This window comes from Lathamus discolor, chromosome 10, assembly GCF_037157495.1.
Source record: "Lathamus discolor isolate bLatDis1 chromosome 10, bLatDis1.hap1, whole genome shotgun sequence".
NCBI lineage: Eukaryota > Metazoa > Chordata > Aves > Psittaciformes > Psittacidae > Lathamus > Lathamus discolor.
Window position 1 is genome coordinate 3351371 of NC_088893.1, and position 18233 is coordinate 3369603.

The 18233-nt window shown below is 43.0% G+C and overlaps 1 protein-coding gene across 1 annotated transcript in view; it reads left to right on the forward strand.

Moving 5' to 3' along the window:
* Positions 1-18233, forward strand: part of WWC1 (WW and C2 domain containing 1) — a 69830-nt gene that overhangs the window by 36629 nt on the left and 14968 nt on the right. The window contains exons 3-11 of the mRNA XM_065690260.1: positions 2028-2231; positions 3863-3939; positions 4848-4927; positions 5862-5991; positions 6541-6687; positions 7834-7907; positions 13070-13312; positions 14778-14867; positions 17202-17740. Of these exons, the coding sequence (XP_065546332.1) occupies positions 2028-2231; positions 3863-3939; positions 4848-4927; positions 5862-5991; positions 6541-6687; positions 7834-7907; positions 13070-13312; positions 14778-14867; positions 17202-17740 (1584 nt within the window). The remainder of the gene's footprint in view (positions 1-2027; positions 2232-3862; positions 3940-4847; positions 4928-5861; positions 5992-6540; positions 6688-7833; positions 7908-13069; positions 13313-14777; positions 14868-17201; positions 17741-18233) is intronic.

The window sequence follows — 18233 nt, forward strand, 5'->3', positions numbered from 1 at the left end:
GTCTTTCTCCTTATTGTTATAATGGAGGGATTTCCCTGCAGCAGCTTCCACCATCCTTCTCGTGATTATAGGAGGAATGGGTGGTAGCTGAAGGGGAAACTGGAACTGTCCGTGCTTGAGGAAGCCATAGGTACAGGTAGGCTTATGACCCAGTGTCTTGAATTAGACTTCAAGAGTCCTGGGTACTGCCCAGTTCCTGCAGTGTGGCCTGGGGAAGCTGCGTGCCTGGGAATATGGGGGCAGCTCTTTGGGAAGCTTGCAGCTGACTTTCCCCTTTTGGCTCCACTGTGGAGTAAAGGGATCTACTTACTGGGTAGGGCTTATCTGGGAATGGGATCTGGGGGCAAGAACAGTGACAGGAGCCTGGGTTTTCAAGCTGTTACAGTTAATATGCTGCTTTGTCTTCCTGACTTTTTGCTCTATCTAAGAGAGACCGTATTGCTGTCTGGGCAGACACCAGCACCTGCAGTTGGCACATGTAGCTGCTTTTTGCTCAGGTTATTTTGGGGCAGCTTTTCATTTTTAGGCTTAGTTTTAGTAGTACATCAGCTGAAATGCTGCTTCTGCAGGACCTGTACAGGACTTCCTGTTGAAATGCTTCTACAAATTATACTGTTGGTGTCTTAAAAAGGCTTTGCAGCTTCTCTAAGATTTCCTATGTAACTTGTAATGCCATGTGCTCTTCTGGATCTTGAGGTACTGTTAAGACAAGTTATTGTTGGAGTATCCTGTGAATTGTCTCATCAACATGATCATGAGCAGATTGTGAAAATGGTTGAGTGTCCATCCCTTGGGTAAAATCCTTTGTTTCTAGTTCTGCTCCTAGGGTTATTGTCAAACTCTTCTCTCCCCTACCTCCTGTGTGTTGTGGTGTTAGTCTTACGCCTGACTTGCTTAAGAGCTGCTTCCACTGTGGCAGGTTTCACTAAATATTTCAAGAGGCTCTGAAGAGATGCAGATTAGATGCCTGGGGATTGTTTCAAGCGGCTCCTCTTTATTAATGATTCAGTGTGTGGTAACCAGGCATCCTTCTTCAACATGGGAGTTTAGCCGCTGCAAAGCACTTAGTCCACTGCCTATTGGAACCTCTTCCAAGCAAGAACACAGCCTTGAAAGAGAAATGAAAATATTTTGAACACTTCTTCACAAACCCAAGTCAAATATTGACACTGAATTTGTCTCACTAGGATCAGGACTGGCTACATGGCTGTGACCTTATGCCTCTTTCATGATTAGGAACCTGAAAAGCATTGTACTGGTTGTGTTGGGCTCATAGGGATGAAGTGGTGTGGCCATTCATGACTGCATTGCCTGGGTCACCAAAACCTACTCTTTTTCAACTCCACCTCTTGCATTTACGGTGATTTCATGCTGTACCTGCTTTCAGGGAGGGAAATGTTTCCTCCCCTCCTGAGCTGCTGTTTATGAAATGGCATTTGAGAGGCTTTCATGAATACATTCTATGATTTAATGAGGTTTTAAATAATTTTTGCTTGCTTGCAGGATCTGAGCGAGAAGGGTTTCTTTCCCCTTTGTAATACAAGTCACTTGGCAGCCAAAGAGGCCAGGCAGAATTGAAACTGCTTTCATGCTGTCAGGTGCAGCATAAGGCAGCCATGTGGCAGTAGTATTTTCTGAAGTGTTTTTATTAGTGAATAGCAGAGGTATTTTATTAGCCATGTTCTAATGCATTTGCAATAAAAATGAGTCTAACAGTCACTGTCAGTATCTCAGAACTGAGTGTGCATGTGCCTGTGTGGGTGGTGTAAGAGGCAGAACCAGGGTGGCTTCAGCAGCCGAGCTGGAGTTGTGTGGTGATTTCATCAGGAACTGTTCTGTACAGTGACTCAGTTGGTGGTGTTTATTGTGGAGCAATGGTCAGCTCCTAGGAGAAAAAGGAAAATGTCTTTATTCCACTGATTTTGATACAGAATGGGGATAAGGGCTATTTAAAATGTTGCCATAGCTGGTGGAGCATCTCCAGGCAGCATTCCACTGATCTTGCCTCTTTCTGTTTTCTCTCTAAGAAACTACACAGATAGAAGACCCTCGTGTGCAGTGGCGGCGGGAGCAGGAGCATATGCTGAAGGACTACCTTGTCCTGGCCCAAGAGGCAATTGCTGCGCAGAAGGAGATCTACCAAGTGAAACAGCAGAGGCTGGAATTGGCCCAGCAGGAATATCAGCAGCTGCATGATGTTTGGGAGCACAAACTTGGCTCTCAGACCAGCTGTGAGTAGTTTTGACCTCTTATCCAGTGACTTTCTCATTTGTGAACCCACTAGGACAGGAAAATGCTTGAAGCTGGTCCTCTGATGGAGCACTGCGATGTGTTAGGCTGTGTCATTCTTCACGTTTGCTCAGGTTGTCTCAAAAGCAATAGCTGCCTGGCACCTGTGTGATAAAGCAGAACTGCTACAGATCACTAGTTCAGTTGGCTCAGTCACTGCAGGCAGTGTGCAGGTTTTCAGTATGGGCTTCCCCAAATGTGAAAGAATGTGGGGCTGGTTCAGTGCAGAAAAGTGAGGTTCCCTGGTATTCCATGATCTCTTGTCTGGAGCATAGAAACAAAGCAAAGAGGCTCATCCTCAGGTATTGTTCCCAGGCACTTTTGGATTTTAACATTGCAGGTAGCTGAGTGATAGTCTCAGGGAGCTAAGGGTCTGTATGTTAGGCCATGTAGAAAATAGGCTGGATTACCTCTCTGCGTATGAAGAACATTGTTTCATGCTCCCTATTCTCTGTCACACGGGAAACACAATACCTGGTGCTTCAAGAGTTGGTGCAGAAAGGTTTATAGTAGGACAGATTTCCTCCTTTTTGTTCCTAGTTAGGAGCTGCAAATTGCCCACAGGAGGATTTATTGCCTGCAAGAATTGTTTTTATAATCCTTAGTGTTGAAGAATTCTTATGTTCTTGCCAGCCACATCAGCGGGCTGATCTCCCCCCCCTCCACGAGTTCTGCTGGCTAATCCTGTGCCTTGAGTTAGAAAGTGCTTAAGTAGTTTTCTGTCAGCTGAAGGAGTCTTATTTGAGCAGGGTCCCGTCCATCACCTCTGAAGTACAGTTTTGGTCTTTTCCTACAAGCACTCTACTCAAGTGCTGGTGTTCCAGACCAGCCCATTCAGAACACTGTGAACATGAGTTACATTGGTGTGGTATGATCTATCTTTAAAATACAACCAGAAAGAACTAGAAATGCTTTTCCATGTTTACAGGCATGAACTGATGATTGCAAGGATCAAAATACCTCTCTTGCCTACAGCTACCTCTAAGTACACTGCACAGCAGAGAGCTCCTGTAACTTCTGAAGCAGAAGGGTTTTAACTGCTGCTGAGAAGAGAATTCTGCTTTTACTGGGACATAGATTTAATCCAGTGTGACATGCTGTATGATTGCTGTGTCCTCGAGGTTGTGAAAGGGTTGCATTGCATTTTTCAATTTCTCCTCATTCTGTGTTTTCCTTTGTTTCTAAACATTTGGTGGGTTGTTTACTCAGTGAGAAAGTCTGCAAATAAAAACAGAGTAAATCTTTATGCCTGTCCCATCAGTTTTGTTCAGTGCCTGTGATGCAGGAAGCCACACTACTGAATGGTGTGAACAAGTTTGGGAGCCTGAGTTAAGTGTCTTAACCTGGAACAAATCCAGTCCTTGGAGATGTAGGACATGCTCTGGCCTTCTTAGTATACGCTTTTTGTGGAGCACTTCACTGCACTGTTGCCTTTCTCTGCCTTTCCAAGAGACCTGAAAAATGCCTAAAGGCCTGCATCAGCAATGTGTGGACATCTGGGTGTGCAGCAGTGAGGGGAGGTCTTGATGTGTGGAAGGCAGAGCTGCTAAACTGGGTGTTATATTTGTTCTAGTGATCTCCAGCTCATCGTCAAGTTCCAAGTATGATCCAGAGATCCTCAAAGCAGAGATAGCTACTACAAAATCCAGGGTAAGTGGTATGAATGGACCTCAGGTTGCCACAAGTAGCTTCAGCTATTTCCAGACCTCCTGGCAAATACTAAAAGGAGATGCCAAAGCCGTCAAAAGAGCTAATACAGCAGTTCTGAATCTAGGAGGTAATCTATCAGAATCCTTAAACATAGCTGTTTCAGGAATTGGAAGCACTTTTTTCCTATTGGACTCCCTTAGAAGCTGTAGTGCACGCTGTGTAGGACACGCTGTGGGGTGCTGAGCTGTGCTGGCCCCTCGGTGCTGCAGTCTGGGAGCTCTCTCCAGAGCCTGTCAGCTGGTGTGTCCTTTCTCAGTGAAAGCTGTTAGCAGTGGCAGTGCACGCTCCCATGCAGAGCTCACTTTGGGAAAAAGAAACAACCAAAGTAAAGTAGGTCAGTGTGGCCTCTGTGCAGGAATATAAACCAGCAAGCTGTAGGGTCAGTGGGTTTACAATATGTATTATCATCCTGCTGTGTTACTCATGCAGTGGGGCTTTTAGTTATGTATCTTGGAGGATGGTTTCTATCGCTGCAGTGTAGCTCCCATCCTGATGCTGAGTGGTTTTTAATGCCTGAGATGGGTTTAAATGTTTCCATGTAAAATCAACATGTGTTTCATCCCTCTGTCTTGAATTTTTCTCTACTGCTCTGCTTATAAGGTTGAAAATTCCCTTGAGCCCCTTATTAAGTGATGTGGTATCTGGGTGCTGAATGAAGCCCTAGCCAGTAAAATGGCCTGATGAGGATGCAGTCAGGGCTGTTAGCTGCTGTTGAGATGAACTGGCTTTCTGTTAACTTTGTTTAGAGTGCTGTCTGTAGTGAATAATAAGGTTTGAATTGAATGCACAGTGCTGCACCTAAATGTTCATATAAAATATCATTTTAAAACCGTCACACATTGCTGCAGGTTAATAAACTCAAGAGAGAAGTAGCTCACATGAAGCAAGAGCTCCAGTACAAAGAGCATGGATTTCAAACACTGAAGAAGTAAGTTTGTTCTCAAGATCTTATTTTCAGTGTAGAACATTTCTGGCTTGTAATGCATCCCCCTCTACATTTATAAATAGCTGTCTAAATAAAGTCAGCTGAAACATGTTGCTGCTGGTATCTTTAGGCATATGCAACTGAAAGCAGTACACAATCCTGAGGCATCAAATAAGTGCTTTTATGTGATTGACTGCATCAGAACTGACTTAATGGCAAAAAGAATTTGAACCAGGATCTCATCAGTTAAATAGTATTCCATTTTACTCAGCATTGCTCAATACAGATGACACAGTACAGCCCATTATCTTCATTATAAGAGCCATTGGGTTAGGGCACTGAGGAAGAATTTGGGGTGGAGTGGAAGAGGAGGAAAAGTTTCAGGTATTTACTTATGTTTTTATGATGAGACATCTGGTGTGTTTTAAATTATATCACTGGTTAATACCTTATTTATTATACATGTCAGCTGTGGCAGGACTCCTTTGAGAAAAGGGAAAGATGAGGCAGCTTGTACTTAGGCTATGAAAGCAAATACAGCTGTGCATGGGAGGCCTGGGCCTGGGTTTGAAATCCTGACTGAAAACAAGGTAATTCTCATTGATGGCTGAGTTGAACCTCTCTAAGTTAGAAACAAGGAAACCAGCAACAACCTGCTAAAACATACTGTTAGGGGGGTTTTGTGTACATCTTTGTCCTCCCTAAGAACTCAAAGAGATGATATGGCTAAAATCAGTTCTGAAGCTTAATGTACTTGCAAGTGGAGTAACTTAGGTGGTGATGATGCGATTCCTTGTTCTTTCTGTTGTCTTTGTTATGCTTAGGAGTGTGTTTTCCTTCAAAACAAATGTCAAGATGCATGTGTCTGGGATAATTACAATAAGTGGACTTTAGAAAGTATCAGCTTACTGTATATTTTTTCAACATTTCCATGCAGAATTGACATGAAAATGTCTGATACTCAAGGTGGCTACAAACTTGATGAGGCACAAGCCATTTTAAGTGAAATGAAAGCTCTCAAGAAGGCCATCACATCAGGGGAGAAGGAAAAACAAGACCTCATTCAGGTATTGAAGCAGGATGCCTTTATAGTATTTTGTATCACCATTGCCATCAGCTTCAGTTTCTGAGAAGTAATTCAAGTGTTCTGTATTTTGGATATGTAATGGAGGTTTTTATTAACATAAATCGGTTCTGTATTGTGGTTGGACTGCAGCCTTTTTGTTCTCCAGATCCTGGAAAGAATAAGTATAAAATATAGCAACTAACAGTAGTAAGCACTTGCTTAGAGATGAGTGTTTGTCTCGGGGTCTAGAATAAGCCAGAGTAACTGTATTGCTGTCAAAGTGCAGACCTGAAGAAGCCTTGAAAACACTGTGGCCCACTTGGTCTGCCATCTCCGGCAGAGCCTGCTTGCCCAGCAGGGTGGTGTGCTGCTGCCTGTGGGCTACTTGCTGCTGTGGGAGATGGAGTCTAGCTGACTTCACACTTGCAGAGTCTGAGTGCACACAGTAAGTGTGGTCAGACCTTAATGGTGTAGGTCAGGCTAAAGCTATGGGGCTGCTGAGGTACTTCAAGCAGAAGTGAGCTTACATCATGACTTTCTATGATTTTAGAGCTTAGCCAGGCTAAAAGACAGCTTTGTGAATGACAGAGGATCCCAACCAGACCTGTGGGGCAGCAGCATGTCCATGGAAAGCTCCAGCCCTTTGTCACCCCGCCAGTACCTGGATGTCAGCTCCCAGACGGATGTTTCAGGAAGTGTGAGTAATTCATGGGAAGCCAAGTGCATGTGGAGGCATTCCTCTGAACCACGTGTACTACTGCCTTAGTACGAGTGTCTGTGAAGTTCTAGTTTGAACTTCAGTGTGACCTTCATTTCTGTGTGCAGTGTTAGTGTATCTCCAGAGGGAACCTACTGTTTGCACACACTGTCTCTGTTAGAATAACACAGGCGGGAATAAAGGGGAATTAGGTTTTATTTTGCATGTAGGTGTAGGTTCTTGTGATACAAATATTCCCTTCACCCTTTATAGCAGTGATATACTGCCACACTAGAAACATCCAGCAGCTATATATGGGCTAAACTCTAACGTGGACTCTTCCCTTAAGGGTGTTTGGCTTTTAGTGGTTACAAGTGAGAATGATGGCATATGTGCAGAAATTTTAATGCCATCAAACATGTTTAATATTCATAAACCCTCAGTCCCACTTGTGCAACAATATTGTGTCAGGTTGGTGGCAGCCTCAGCAAGGACTCAGTCGGCGCTGTGGGTACATGGTATGTCTCACAGCTCATCACAGAGGCCACTCTTGTGAACCTTCACTTAGATGTTTGCAGCCGCTTTCATTGAGGGCCACACGTCACTACAGGTCTGCAGATATGGGCATGACGGGATGGATGTCCCATGTCTGTAAGACTTTACAACCAAAGCAAGATGCCATCCAAAACAAAATACAACACAGCACTTAAAGATGGCAAACAGCATTTAAGAAGAAAGATTGCAAAGCTCTGTGTGCATGAGAATAGAAGCCCAAGATGTGTGAAAGGCCAGGTTGGACAGGGCTTTGAGCAAGCTGCTCTAGTGGAAGATGTCCCTGCCCATGGCAGGGGATTGGAATTGGATGAGCTTTTTAAGGTCACTCCCAAACCAACTTGTGATTCTGTGTGGTAGATTTTGGCTTTCTGATAAACAAGTCTAAAAAGAGCCTCTGAATCTTGTGGGGTTTTAATTAGTTTGAAGGAATCATGAAAATTTTAATCAAAGGCAATATTTTCCTATTCTGTGCTTGGTTTAACTAGTAAATGAGTGTGACAAGAGCAAGTGTAACTTGTAACAGGAACAATTTCAATAGGGAATATCCAAAGAGGAGTGGTTATGTTGCTGATTTTGTATTTTGTGTCTCAGTTTACTACCAGCAGCAACAACCAGTTGGCTGAGAAAGTGAGATTACGCCTTCAGTACGAAGAAGCAAAGAGAAGGTAATTCTTTGGACTGTTGTAATTTTTGGCTGTTACACAGCTTATTCTGAAGATGTTTCACTAGAAAGGGTGCCACTCAGCTTAAAACACGGTGTTCCTGCTAAACACACATAGTGTGTGTAGTCTTGGAGCCAGTGAGGCAGTAGGCTTTCTAGGCCAATATTATCATTCAAGAAATAGATAACCATCCTAGAAATTACTAAGGAATGACTAATGCATGAAGAATTCAGTCTGCCCACACCTGTGGGGACATAAATGGTTTTGCTACCAGTTGCTAGTGCTTCCCCATTCCTAATAAGGAGACTGTACTGTAAGGCATCTCCCTCCCTTATTCAAAATGAAATGAATGTTTGCATGGCTTTAAGTCTGATAAGGAGAAATGTATATTGTGTTAACACCTAACATATCAGACTATGATCAGTGGCTATAATGGCAGAGCTTATCTGCAAGAAGGTAAGTTTTTACCCTTGCCCTCTTATCTGAGATGAATGGAGAGCAGATTTAAAATGTCATCTCTACATAACAAGCCAATTTAAGCAAATGTTTTCTGGGATTTACTTTTTTAATAGCTAATAGCTAACACAACTATTCAGTTAAACAGAAAACCTACCAGGCATTATGATTTAGACTTTGACTGGCGTGGTCGTTTGGCTGCCACGTAACCAGTAGTGGTAGTGTCTTCAATTGTAACTCCTCTAAAGGGACTTTGCAATTCAGAGTAAAAAACTTCACCTGCATGGTATAATGAGTACTTGGGATATGTGTGAAAAGAAGGATTTTTCTCTGGTCTTTGCTTAGGGATAAGAGCTTTAAGGCTGGGGTTACTCACAGTGTTCTCATTTTAGTATATTGTCATGGTCAATAGGCTGTGTTTCTCTGATCTGTATCTGTGGCAGTTGTCAAAGGCTGACTGTGCCCAGAAGCTTTGGATGTGAACTTACTCCTTACTTCTTAGATGGAGCAATTTTATCAGAACTTCTATTTTGGCATTCCAAGGTCTGCCAACCTTGACATGAATGCCTTGACATTCAAATTGTTCTGTGACTTTTTAAAACAACATTACAATTATGAATCCTCCAGATGCAGTGGCTAATTTTTCAGTGTTAAAATTGCCTTTTACTTCTAAGCTTTGCTGAAGACTGCCATTTAATTCATATTGACGTTTCATCTCCACATTGCAGTGGAGCACTCTTACTTTAGCCTGTATCTTTTCCAAGGAAGGATGAGTGAATAATGGCAAACCTGAGAAGATAATTAATACGCTCTTTAGGAAGAGACAGAACTTCGCAAAGGCAGCACGTAGTTCATTGGAAGTAATTACAAAGGGCACAGAACACAGTCTTGCACTTAAAGAAGGTTTGATGAAGACAGGCTGAAAAAGTTGGGGCTGTTCAGCCTGGAGAAGAGAAGGCTGCATGGAGACCTCATAGCAGCTTCCAGTATCTGAAGGGGGCTACAGGGATGCTGGAGAGGGACTCTTCATTAGGGATTGAAGTGACAGGGCAAGGGGTGATGGGTTCAAACTTAAATAGGAGAAGTTCAGGTTAGAGATAAGGAAGAAGCTCTTCCCTGTGAGGGTGGTGAGGTGCTGGCACAGGGTGCCCAGAGAAGTGGTAAATGCTCTATCCCTGGCCGTGTTCAAGGCCAGGTTGGACAGTGCCTTGGGTGAGATGGTTTAGTGTGAGGTGTCCCTGCCCATGGCAGGGGGTTGGAACTGGGTGATCTTAAAGTCCTTTCCAACCCAAACCAGTCTGGGATTCTATGATACCTTGTGTCTGTCTGAGATTATCTGTAAATTTTCTCGGAGTTTAAAGAAACAATTAGCATGGGTCTGAATGGGATGAATATTTGATGCTAAAATGAAAAGCTGTTGGAGAACTGTGGTTTTGGCATGATCTTTAATAGGAGCTGCAGAAACAGGTATCTTGACTGGTTTTAAGTGGGATACATACTATGGATACAATGACTCATGAGGAGCCTTCTGCTCCTGTAGTGTTATGATGATCCCATGTTAATTAGGTTAGAACTAGGAGATCTGTAAGGGGCTGATGAATTTAAAGGTGGACTGTAGCAGACACAGTTTGCACCATTGTTGTGAACCAGACTAAAGGATAGATGCAGGCGAATATCTTGCTGAACTTCATGACACCGGAGCTACCAGGGTAAAATTCTTCATGTTCCCTTACCCACCACTGAGTCCTCTCCCTTCACAGCTCAGTGAGACAACGAGAGCCCTTAATGTTAAACCTGCAAAACAGAACAAAGGGCAACAGCAGTGGCAAACCTTTAGCTTAATTGCACTGGAAGCTGATAATGGGTGTCATGTCAAAAGAGATGTCAGTGCTCCATTGCAACAAGGAGATAGCTACCGCAGCATAAATGTAATCAGAGATGCAACTAAACTATGTTGTACAATTTCAGACATACAGTAGTAACTCAGTGGTGTAGCACTTGCATTCTGAGCACTGTTTTAGTTCTTTCAACAGCTAAACTTTCAGCTTGGGTTTTGTGTGACTGGTAGTAACTCAGGGGTTTTAAAACTAGGCTTTATAGTCTCCTAGAATGGACTATTTTAATGTCACGTTCATCAGCATTGCAAGGTGGTGGGTATTTGACTGATAAATTTTAGACCACACTTCCCACTTGGATTTTATGTTTTTCTGAAGGCTGATCTGATAGAGGATTGCTGATTACTGCTTGTGGATGCCCATGTCAGTGTACACTTCTGTGGAGATGCATGTGCTCTGAATGGGCTCTAGAGACTAAAAATGTTATATGTTATGTTGTAAGTACCAGTTTTCCCCAGTAAAAACAAGATACAACAATGAATAAACATCTAGCTACCTGTTCTATGTAAAAGGAAAACAGGTAAATAAAACTTGGACTTCCTGTTCTGTATCTTGTTCAGTCCTGCAAGTGGCCATTCAGAAAGATGGGATGAGCTGAGCCCAGAGGTGCTGGTTTCTTTGCAGTGCAGACACAGGGTAGCTGGGCAGGAATGGAGTTCAGACTTGGTCGGTGATGCTGAAGGGCTGGAATTCTCAGCCAAATGCCAGGCAGTCTGCAGAGCACTTCTTCTGTAATGATGCTGGTTTACTGGAAAAAAACAGAAGAATAAACCTCCTTGTAACTGAGAAGGGGAAAAAGAATGATCATTTACAAATGTAAAACTTGAGGTTAGTTTAACAAAGCTGTTAGACTCGGAAATGCATAGAGAACAAATTCCAGTGGAAAAGACATATCCATGCAAATGTATGCCAAAAGTGATCAGATTAATGCCAACCAATCCTCTTAAACTCATATCCCTTCAAAATGCACAGAGGAATTCTTGGATTATGACTTAATGCCACTGTTAGCTCTTTGTTGGAGCACAGTATTGCGCTTTATCAGGCACTCAAAAACAAAACAGCTCCTCAGAAGACCTAAAAATAGTTGAGCTGAATATCAGGTATGGAACTTTAATTAGAGTTAGCAACTTGCTGTGGGAAATGGGTTTACAGAAAGTGAGGCTTCTCTTCACAAAGGTGATCTCTCGTCTGTCTGTTGTGCTGGAGCAGGCAGGTCTGTGTGAGCCTAATCCTTCACAGGCCCTCTCAGGGCTCAAGTTCCTCTTGGCCTCCGGAGCTTGGAGAACAAAGCTTTACTCTTCAAGGCCATTCAGCAATCGTGTAGCTGCTGCTGCCTAGATCTGCATCTTATTACTTACTCCACACTTGGATTTGGCTAATTTGCGTTGCATTTCCTCTGTGTCTGCGTATGTGCTGGTTGGTGCAAGAAGCATGCACCATCCTGTGCGCTTCTGTAGCATAAACTAGGTTCTAGGAAGGGATGAATCCAGATTAGCAGCTGCAGCTATTTGTCATGCCCAATTTAAGTCCAGTAATTCTGTCATCAGATCCCAAAACCCTTATCAAAGGGAGATGAATATTGGAATTTCATTGTACACACACAGTATTTCACTTCCATTTCTTATGTATTTACTAAACCTGAGTGAGAGATTACCTTGAGTTGATGGTGGGAGGGGGCATGTATGCCTTGGCACTCTTGTCTTTAGTCAGTCAGGTGACTTGTTTTTGCAGATATCTTGTCTTATACTGCAGGATACTTCTCCTCCTTGCTTGCCTTCTCAACTTTTGTAATTTCTCCACCCAGCCCATTCTGCTTTCCCCATTCCCTGCTCCGCACTCAATCATTTCGGATTGTGCAAGTTCCAGAAATGCAAGTCCTTGGTAGCTCTTATTCAACTTTATCTGTGGTGATTTTTTTCTCACCAAACTACCACGATCGCCCTGTCAGGTCATGAAGAGTTGTAGGTCAATGAGTCCAAAGGAGACAGCTTCTTTTGGGAAGGTTGATGTTACTGCCCTTGGTTTTGTATCCTGACCTGCTGCTGGGTTTTTGCTTCCCTCTGTATGTTGCATTTCAAAGCCGACCATTTGTGGAGCTAACTGAGCAGTTCAGGTACTTAGGACATTGGGATAGTTGGAGTGAGCAGCCTCCTCACCTGCCAAAAGCTGTGCTCTCCTCTGCTGTCAGTCAAAGCTTTTGCTAAATTCTTGATCTGTATTGCAGTTGCTTTTAGTAGTCATATTCCTGCCTGAGATAATGCAGTATGATGCTGAGGGATTAGTGATACAGCCTTGAAACTGAAATCTGGAATGATACCTCTAATGCAAATGGACTTTAATTTCACGCAGGTAAGTAGCTCTGGATTTAGGTAGGATCACTCTTCATGTCCTCAGGTGCACACTGCACCAGAAGTAGGATAGCTCTTTTAATGTGCCCAAAATGCTTCTCATTGAGCTAATAGTTAGATTCTTCCAGTAGCAGCATGCATATGATTAACTTCCTCATTGTAAAGACAAAAATAGTTTCTAAACTTCTGAGTAACCACTGATCTTTATCAGCCTGTCCAAGGCATACACAGAGAGGATCCAGTTCTTTTCCATAAGCCTGATTGAAGATTAGATATTTTTAGTTGTCTGTGAGCTTCGGGGGGCAGTGGAAGATGTGGTTGGCTGTCGTGCACTTTTGTGTGTCTGGAGCAGTAGCTCAGGCACTTCTAATATATATATATATATATGAGAAGTGTGTGTGTGTGTGTGTGTGTGTACACTCATATATATATATATATAAATAACTGATTGGTTTTTGTGCTGCAGAATAGCAAACCTGAAAATCCAGTTGGCGAAGCTGGACAGCGAGGCCTGGCCCGGCGTGCTGGACTCGGAGCGGGACCGCCTCATACTCATCAATGAGAAGGAGGAGCTCTTAAAAGAAATGCGGATTATCAGCCCCAGAAAATGGACTCGAGGAGAGGTGGAGAGGCTGGAAACAGAGAGAAGGCGCCTGGAGGAAGACCTGCAGGCTGCCAGAGACACACAGAGCAAAGCTCTAACTGAGAGGTATGCTACAGGGCATAGGAGAGTGTTTGCCTTGTTGGCCAAGGGGTAATCAGGAGCAAGCAGCAGCAAATATCCTCTGGCTGCATGCTGATAGCAGTATGAGGGCACACATGCTGATAGCAGTGTGTCCTCAGCTTTCCGGGAGACAGTTTCTACTTACAAGGACCTGAAATCATCTCCCAGAAGGAACTGCTTGCAAGTCTTCTACTCCCCAAGTGGGGAAGGGTGGTGGTTCCTACAAATGGATCCTCTGAGAGCATGGAAGAAGTGCTCAAAATAGTCCAGTGTAATGTTAGTGTACTCTAATGTTTCTGTGTGCAGGCAGCACCTCACAGCAGCTCCTGCAGTCTGGAGACTGGCAAATGTCAACAGATGGAATTGTACGTTTTTAAAATGTAGTGTTTGTTCTGAGCATCCCTGTATGTGATTCCTGTAGGAACTGGTATTTGACAGGGCTGTGGGAGTTGCATGGAATATCCTGTGAATCTAAACTAGCTGGAAAAAATGCCAACTGTCTTCCCTAATTTTACTTGTGTTGCAAGTGGAGATCTCATGGGAATGTACAGGGAGGGTGAATACTGCATTAGGCATTGCACACTAGAGCTTTACAACCTGGGTGTATTAATGTGGGTGGCTATGGCAATACTTCTAGCTGCATTCTTTTGAATATGTATGGAGTAGCACATTGCATTCACTCTTTCTTTGGCCTTATATTTTCATTTCTTTTACATGCTCAGTGTTCAGACTACCAATTTTCTTCATAGTCTTTACGTGGTTTTATTGTGGTAGAAAATTGTAGGCATCTCAGGTGATTCAGCTGCAGGACTTTTACCAGCCTGAAGTACCTGTGGTTCAACAAATGCTCCTGGCCTTTCCATGAGGTGAATTTTAGGAGTATGGTTCTCTTTTAGTGTGCCAAAGAAATAGCACTTTTCTGGAGAAGGATTTCTTGACCAGAGGCCTATTAAATTAGGATATGAGCATCCAACTGCATGTGTGTGTCTCAAACCAGTTCAGGTGTGAAATAAAACTGAGATGTTGCTGAAGTCCGTAGTCATTAACTGACTCATTCTGGCTTTACACAAATTAAGTCATGTAAACCTTAGTCATCCATAGACCTTACTGAAAGCAAATGAAAGCATTTACACCTTTATTAGCACAGGAAGTATAAAAATGCAGTAATGTAGAGCAAACAAATCTACCTGATCCTAGAAATACTAACTTACATAGTAGTAGCTGTAATTATTTTCCATGTTAAGAATGTTTGCAGGATTGAGTTCCACATTTTGAGGGTACTGGAAGTTGGTAAATGCCTACACATTCTGTCCAAGTTCTGTCCCACATTACACTGTGTATTCTTACTAACTTTTGTAGGATTTCATAGCAAAAATAGAATCTTGCTTTACTCCTCATTTTTAGTAGTAAACACTGCTTCAGCTCATCTCTTTCTTCTGTCTTCTCTTAGGTTGAAGTTGAGTAGCAAAAGAAATCAGCTTGTCCGAGAACTGGAAGACACAACGCGATTAGTTGCCATGTTGCATACCCAGCTGAAAAGGTACGTAACCTTTTACAGAAGTTGTAGGTGCTTTATCTGCACGTTGTGTAGCTGCCTTTCTGTGCTTTCATCTCCCAGCTCAGAGGTCTGAAAGGCCTTACAGTAACAGTAGTGTCTCAAGACCCCTGTGTAGTCAGTGGAAAGAGAAGCCTTTAGGGTTATACGTCCCACTCAGTTTAGATGAATGCTTTAGCATGGAGTAAATAACCTTGTGGTGGTGCCTCTGACAACATGAGGAGTTTGCTTCTGTTTTGGACATGTAACAGATGACTCAGAATAGCTGAGATTTTTATTACTGATGTTTGAATTACTCAAGTGTTACATTAATAAAGTATGTTATCTTGACACACAGTAAGTTAAGTGGATCCCAGTAATGCAACTACATGTCATGTATGAATGTCATGATAGTATTTCCCTAGATTAATTCCAAGTGTGCTGTTGCTTGCAATGTAGGCAGTGTATTGAGAGATTCCTGAATCTGTTGTGGTTCATATGATATATAGAAATGTTTCTGCAGTCATAATGTGGTCTGGTTTTTCAGGCTGTGGTTTTAGAAGAGCATAGGATTACATGCATTACAGACAAATGCACGACTGCGGGCAGTAAGGCCAAATCAGCATTAACTAAAACTGGTTTTATCTTTTTGATTAGGAAGAGTTTGGTGGGGTTTTTGTTTGGTTGAGGTTTTTCCTGCCAGCATGTACTGAATTTACTCTGTTTGTAGCTTCTGCTCCACTTGGATTCTGTCTCATTTTGTGAAGATGACACCGAAAAGACTGGAAAGAAATCATAGTGCAAGACTGACATGTAAATAAGCCACCATGGAGAATAGCTATCTGTGATGCTCTTATGCAGTGGAAATGCATCATATTTTCATTTCATCTAGCTGATTAGGGATCTTTTGAGGTGACCAAGAAGCATGTGAAACTAATTTCTTCCTGACTATGCGCACAGTGTTCTTGGCATGCTCCTGTACAAGAATAAGCATTTGTTATTAACCCCATAATACAAAATGTCTGGCATTCAAAGGTATGCACAAAATGAAGTTGAGCCCAGTTTGTTGATAGGGAAAGGATTAATCAGAAATCCCTCCTTTTACTGAAACACAAAAATTCATTAGTCCTTCCAGATCTATATATACTGCCAAAATACAAACACATCCGTCAGATTTCAGTTATGTTTCAACCAAAACTTTTGAACAAACGTGGTGCAACGCAATCTGCCATACAAAAGCAGAAGACATTTTGTGTCAAAATTATAATAAATTCTGCATACTTGCCTTTTTCTCGTAAGGCCAATGGCATATGTATACAAATGCAGCTTCCAGTTTTTACCCCAGAAATAACGAATAAGGGATTATTAGGTCAAACATACTCACTGGTTTTCAGCGGGGCAGCTGAAGCCACCTAGATGTATGCAGAGATTTTTTCAACGGCTAATGCCTATCTGAAGTGAGGGTTAAGGGTCTTTAAAGAGTCAGTAATGAGCCAGGTATTTAAAGTCTGGAGCAGGAGTGTTAGTTTACATGGGATTTCTAGGGAAGGTATATGTTTTAGTCAGTACCAGAGGATTTGTTGAGCAGCAAACTGTATACTGTGGTGTCTGGGCTTTCCCATCTGAGCACACTTCTCTTCAGCACCTGCTGAAAATGACCTTTGCTGTCAGTTCTTTTCTCAACCGAGATCTCTAGGGATAAATCACTTGTGTGGACTGATTTCACAGCCCAGCCCCAACTGTTTCCCTTGCTCTCCTGGCCCTGGATTCCATGTAGCAGCCTTTCCCATAGGTAAATCCTGCCAGTTCCCTGGTAATCACTGGCTGCTATGATCTCTGAGGGCCAGTTCCAGGCAGCTGTGATACTGCCTCTTGGCTGTGGCTCTAAGATTGAGGCAAATGGAAGAACATTTCCCTATGTTCAGACAGCTCGCTGCAATAACTTCATCTTCTTGCATGGGCCTTGCTGGGTTTTGTGGTCTGCTTTGGAGATTAATGGGAACCAGAGTTTGTTGGTTTTTTTCTCCAGGCAGGTGTGGGAGGAGAATGTTGGCACTAATTTTAATTGATTTGAAACTCTTCATTAGACTTGTTTTGGCTAAACAAGGCCTCTCATGAGGTCGATGTGGTGAGTAAAAAATGTGCATGGACTATACTGAAAAGTGACCCAGCTTTTCTGCTGGGTAGACTGTGGTTCGGGGTTGTTGTGGGGACTAATGTGTGTGGCCTGAGCTAACAAAGCGAAATGTACCACATGGGCTTAGAGATTTGGTGACATTGTAGTGTTTTCCTGAGGAATCAGAGATACAGCGTGATGCTTTTCTGACCTCTTCCCCTCAGTCTCTCTGCCAGCATGCTTTCCCTCTCCTCGAGCAGCAGCCCTGGCTCTCTCGCATCCAGCAGAGGATCTCTTGCCACCTCCAGCCAGGATTCATCCACCTCAGCCAGCTTCACTGATCTCTACTACGAGCACCTGGAGCAGTTGGAGCAGTTGGACTCAGAATATCAAAGCAAGTTTGACTTGCTCTTAGAAGGAGCCACTGGATTCAGACCATCAGGCTACATCACCACTATTCACGAGAACGAAGTAGCGAAAACTCATGCAGCAGATACTACCAGCCGTGTACAGGCCCTGAGGTCACTGTCTGGTACTCCAAAATCCATGTCTTCATTATCTCCAAGGTCATCTCTCTCTTCTCCATCTCCACCTTGCTCTCCGCTGGTGATAGACCCACTCCTAGCTGGTGATGCCTTTTCAAGCCATATGGATTTTGATGACACAGAGATAAGTACAGATCTCTCAGAACTCGCCCTAAACACTGGGAGTGGCAACTGTAGACTGGAAGAGCCTAGAACAGGAGATAAACATCTAGGTCAAGGTATGGTAACAAACTGTTTGCATGCACATGCATGCGTTCATTTTTAATGTAGTTTATAAAGCACTGAGAAGTGAGTATTTCAAAAGCTGTCTGTCGTCTTGATATCTTTGTGTTGAAAAGTGTATTCAACTGAATGTTCTATCCCTCCTGAGAGCAAGGGTTGGTGGTTTAATTTGTACATGACAAATGCTGATAATCTGATGAGTCTTGGAGAACACTGTATCCAGGTATGTTTTTAGTGTACTTATATGCATGTGTACAGAAATCACAGGGATTTCATGTGCAAATATGAATGGTTGCGGTGGGATTCCTGGTTTAGTTTGGCACTAAGCTTTTTGGAAGGTCATCTAGTGTTTTGGGTCTTGGAGGCACAGAATGCCATACTGACACAAACTTTCTGGCCAAGTTCTGAGGAAGGCTGGGAAAGCCACTTAGCTTAATAGTTAACAAATGATAATAGAAGTCCTCCCCCACCACCTCAGCATGCACAACT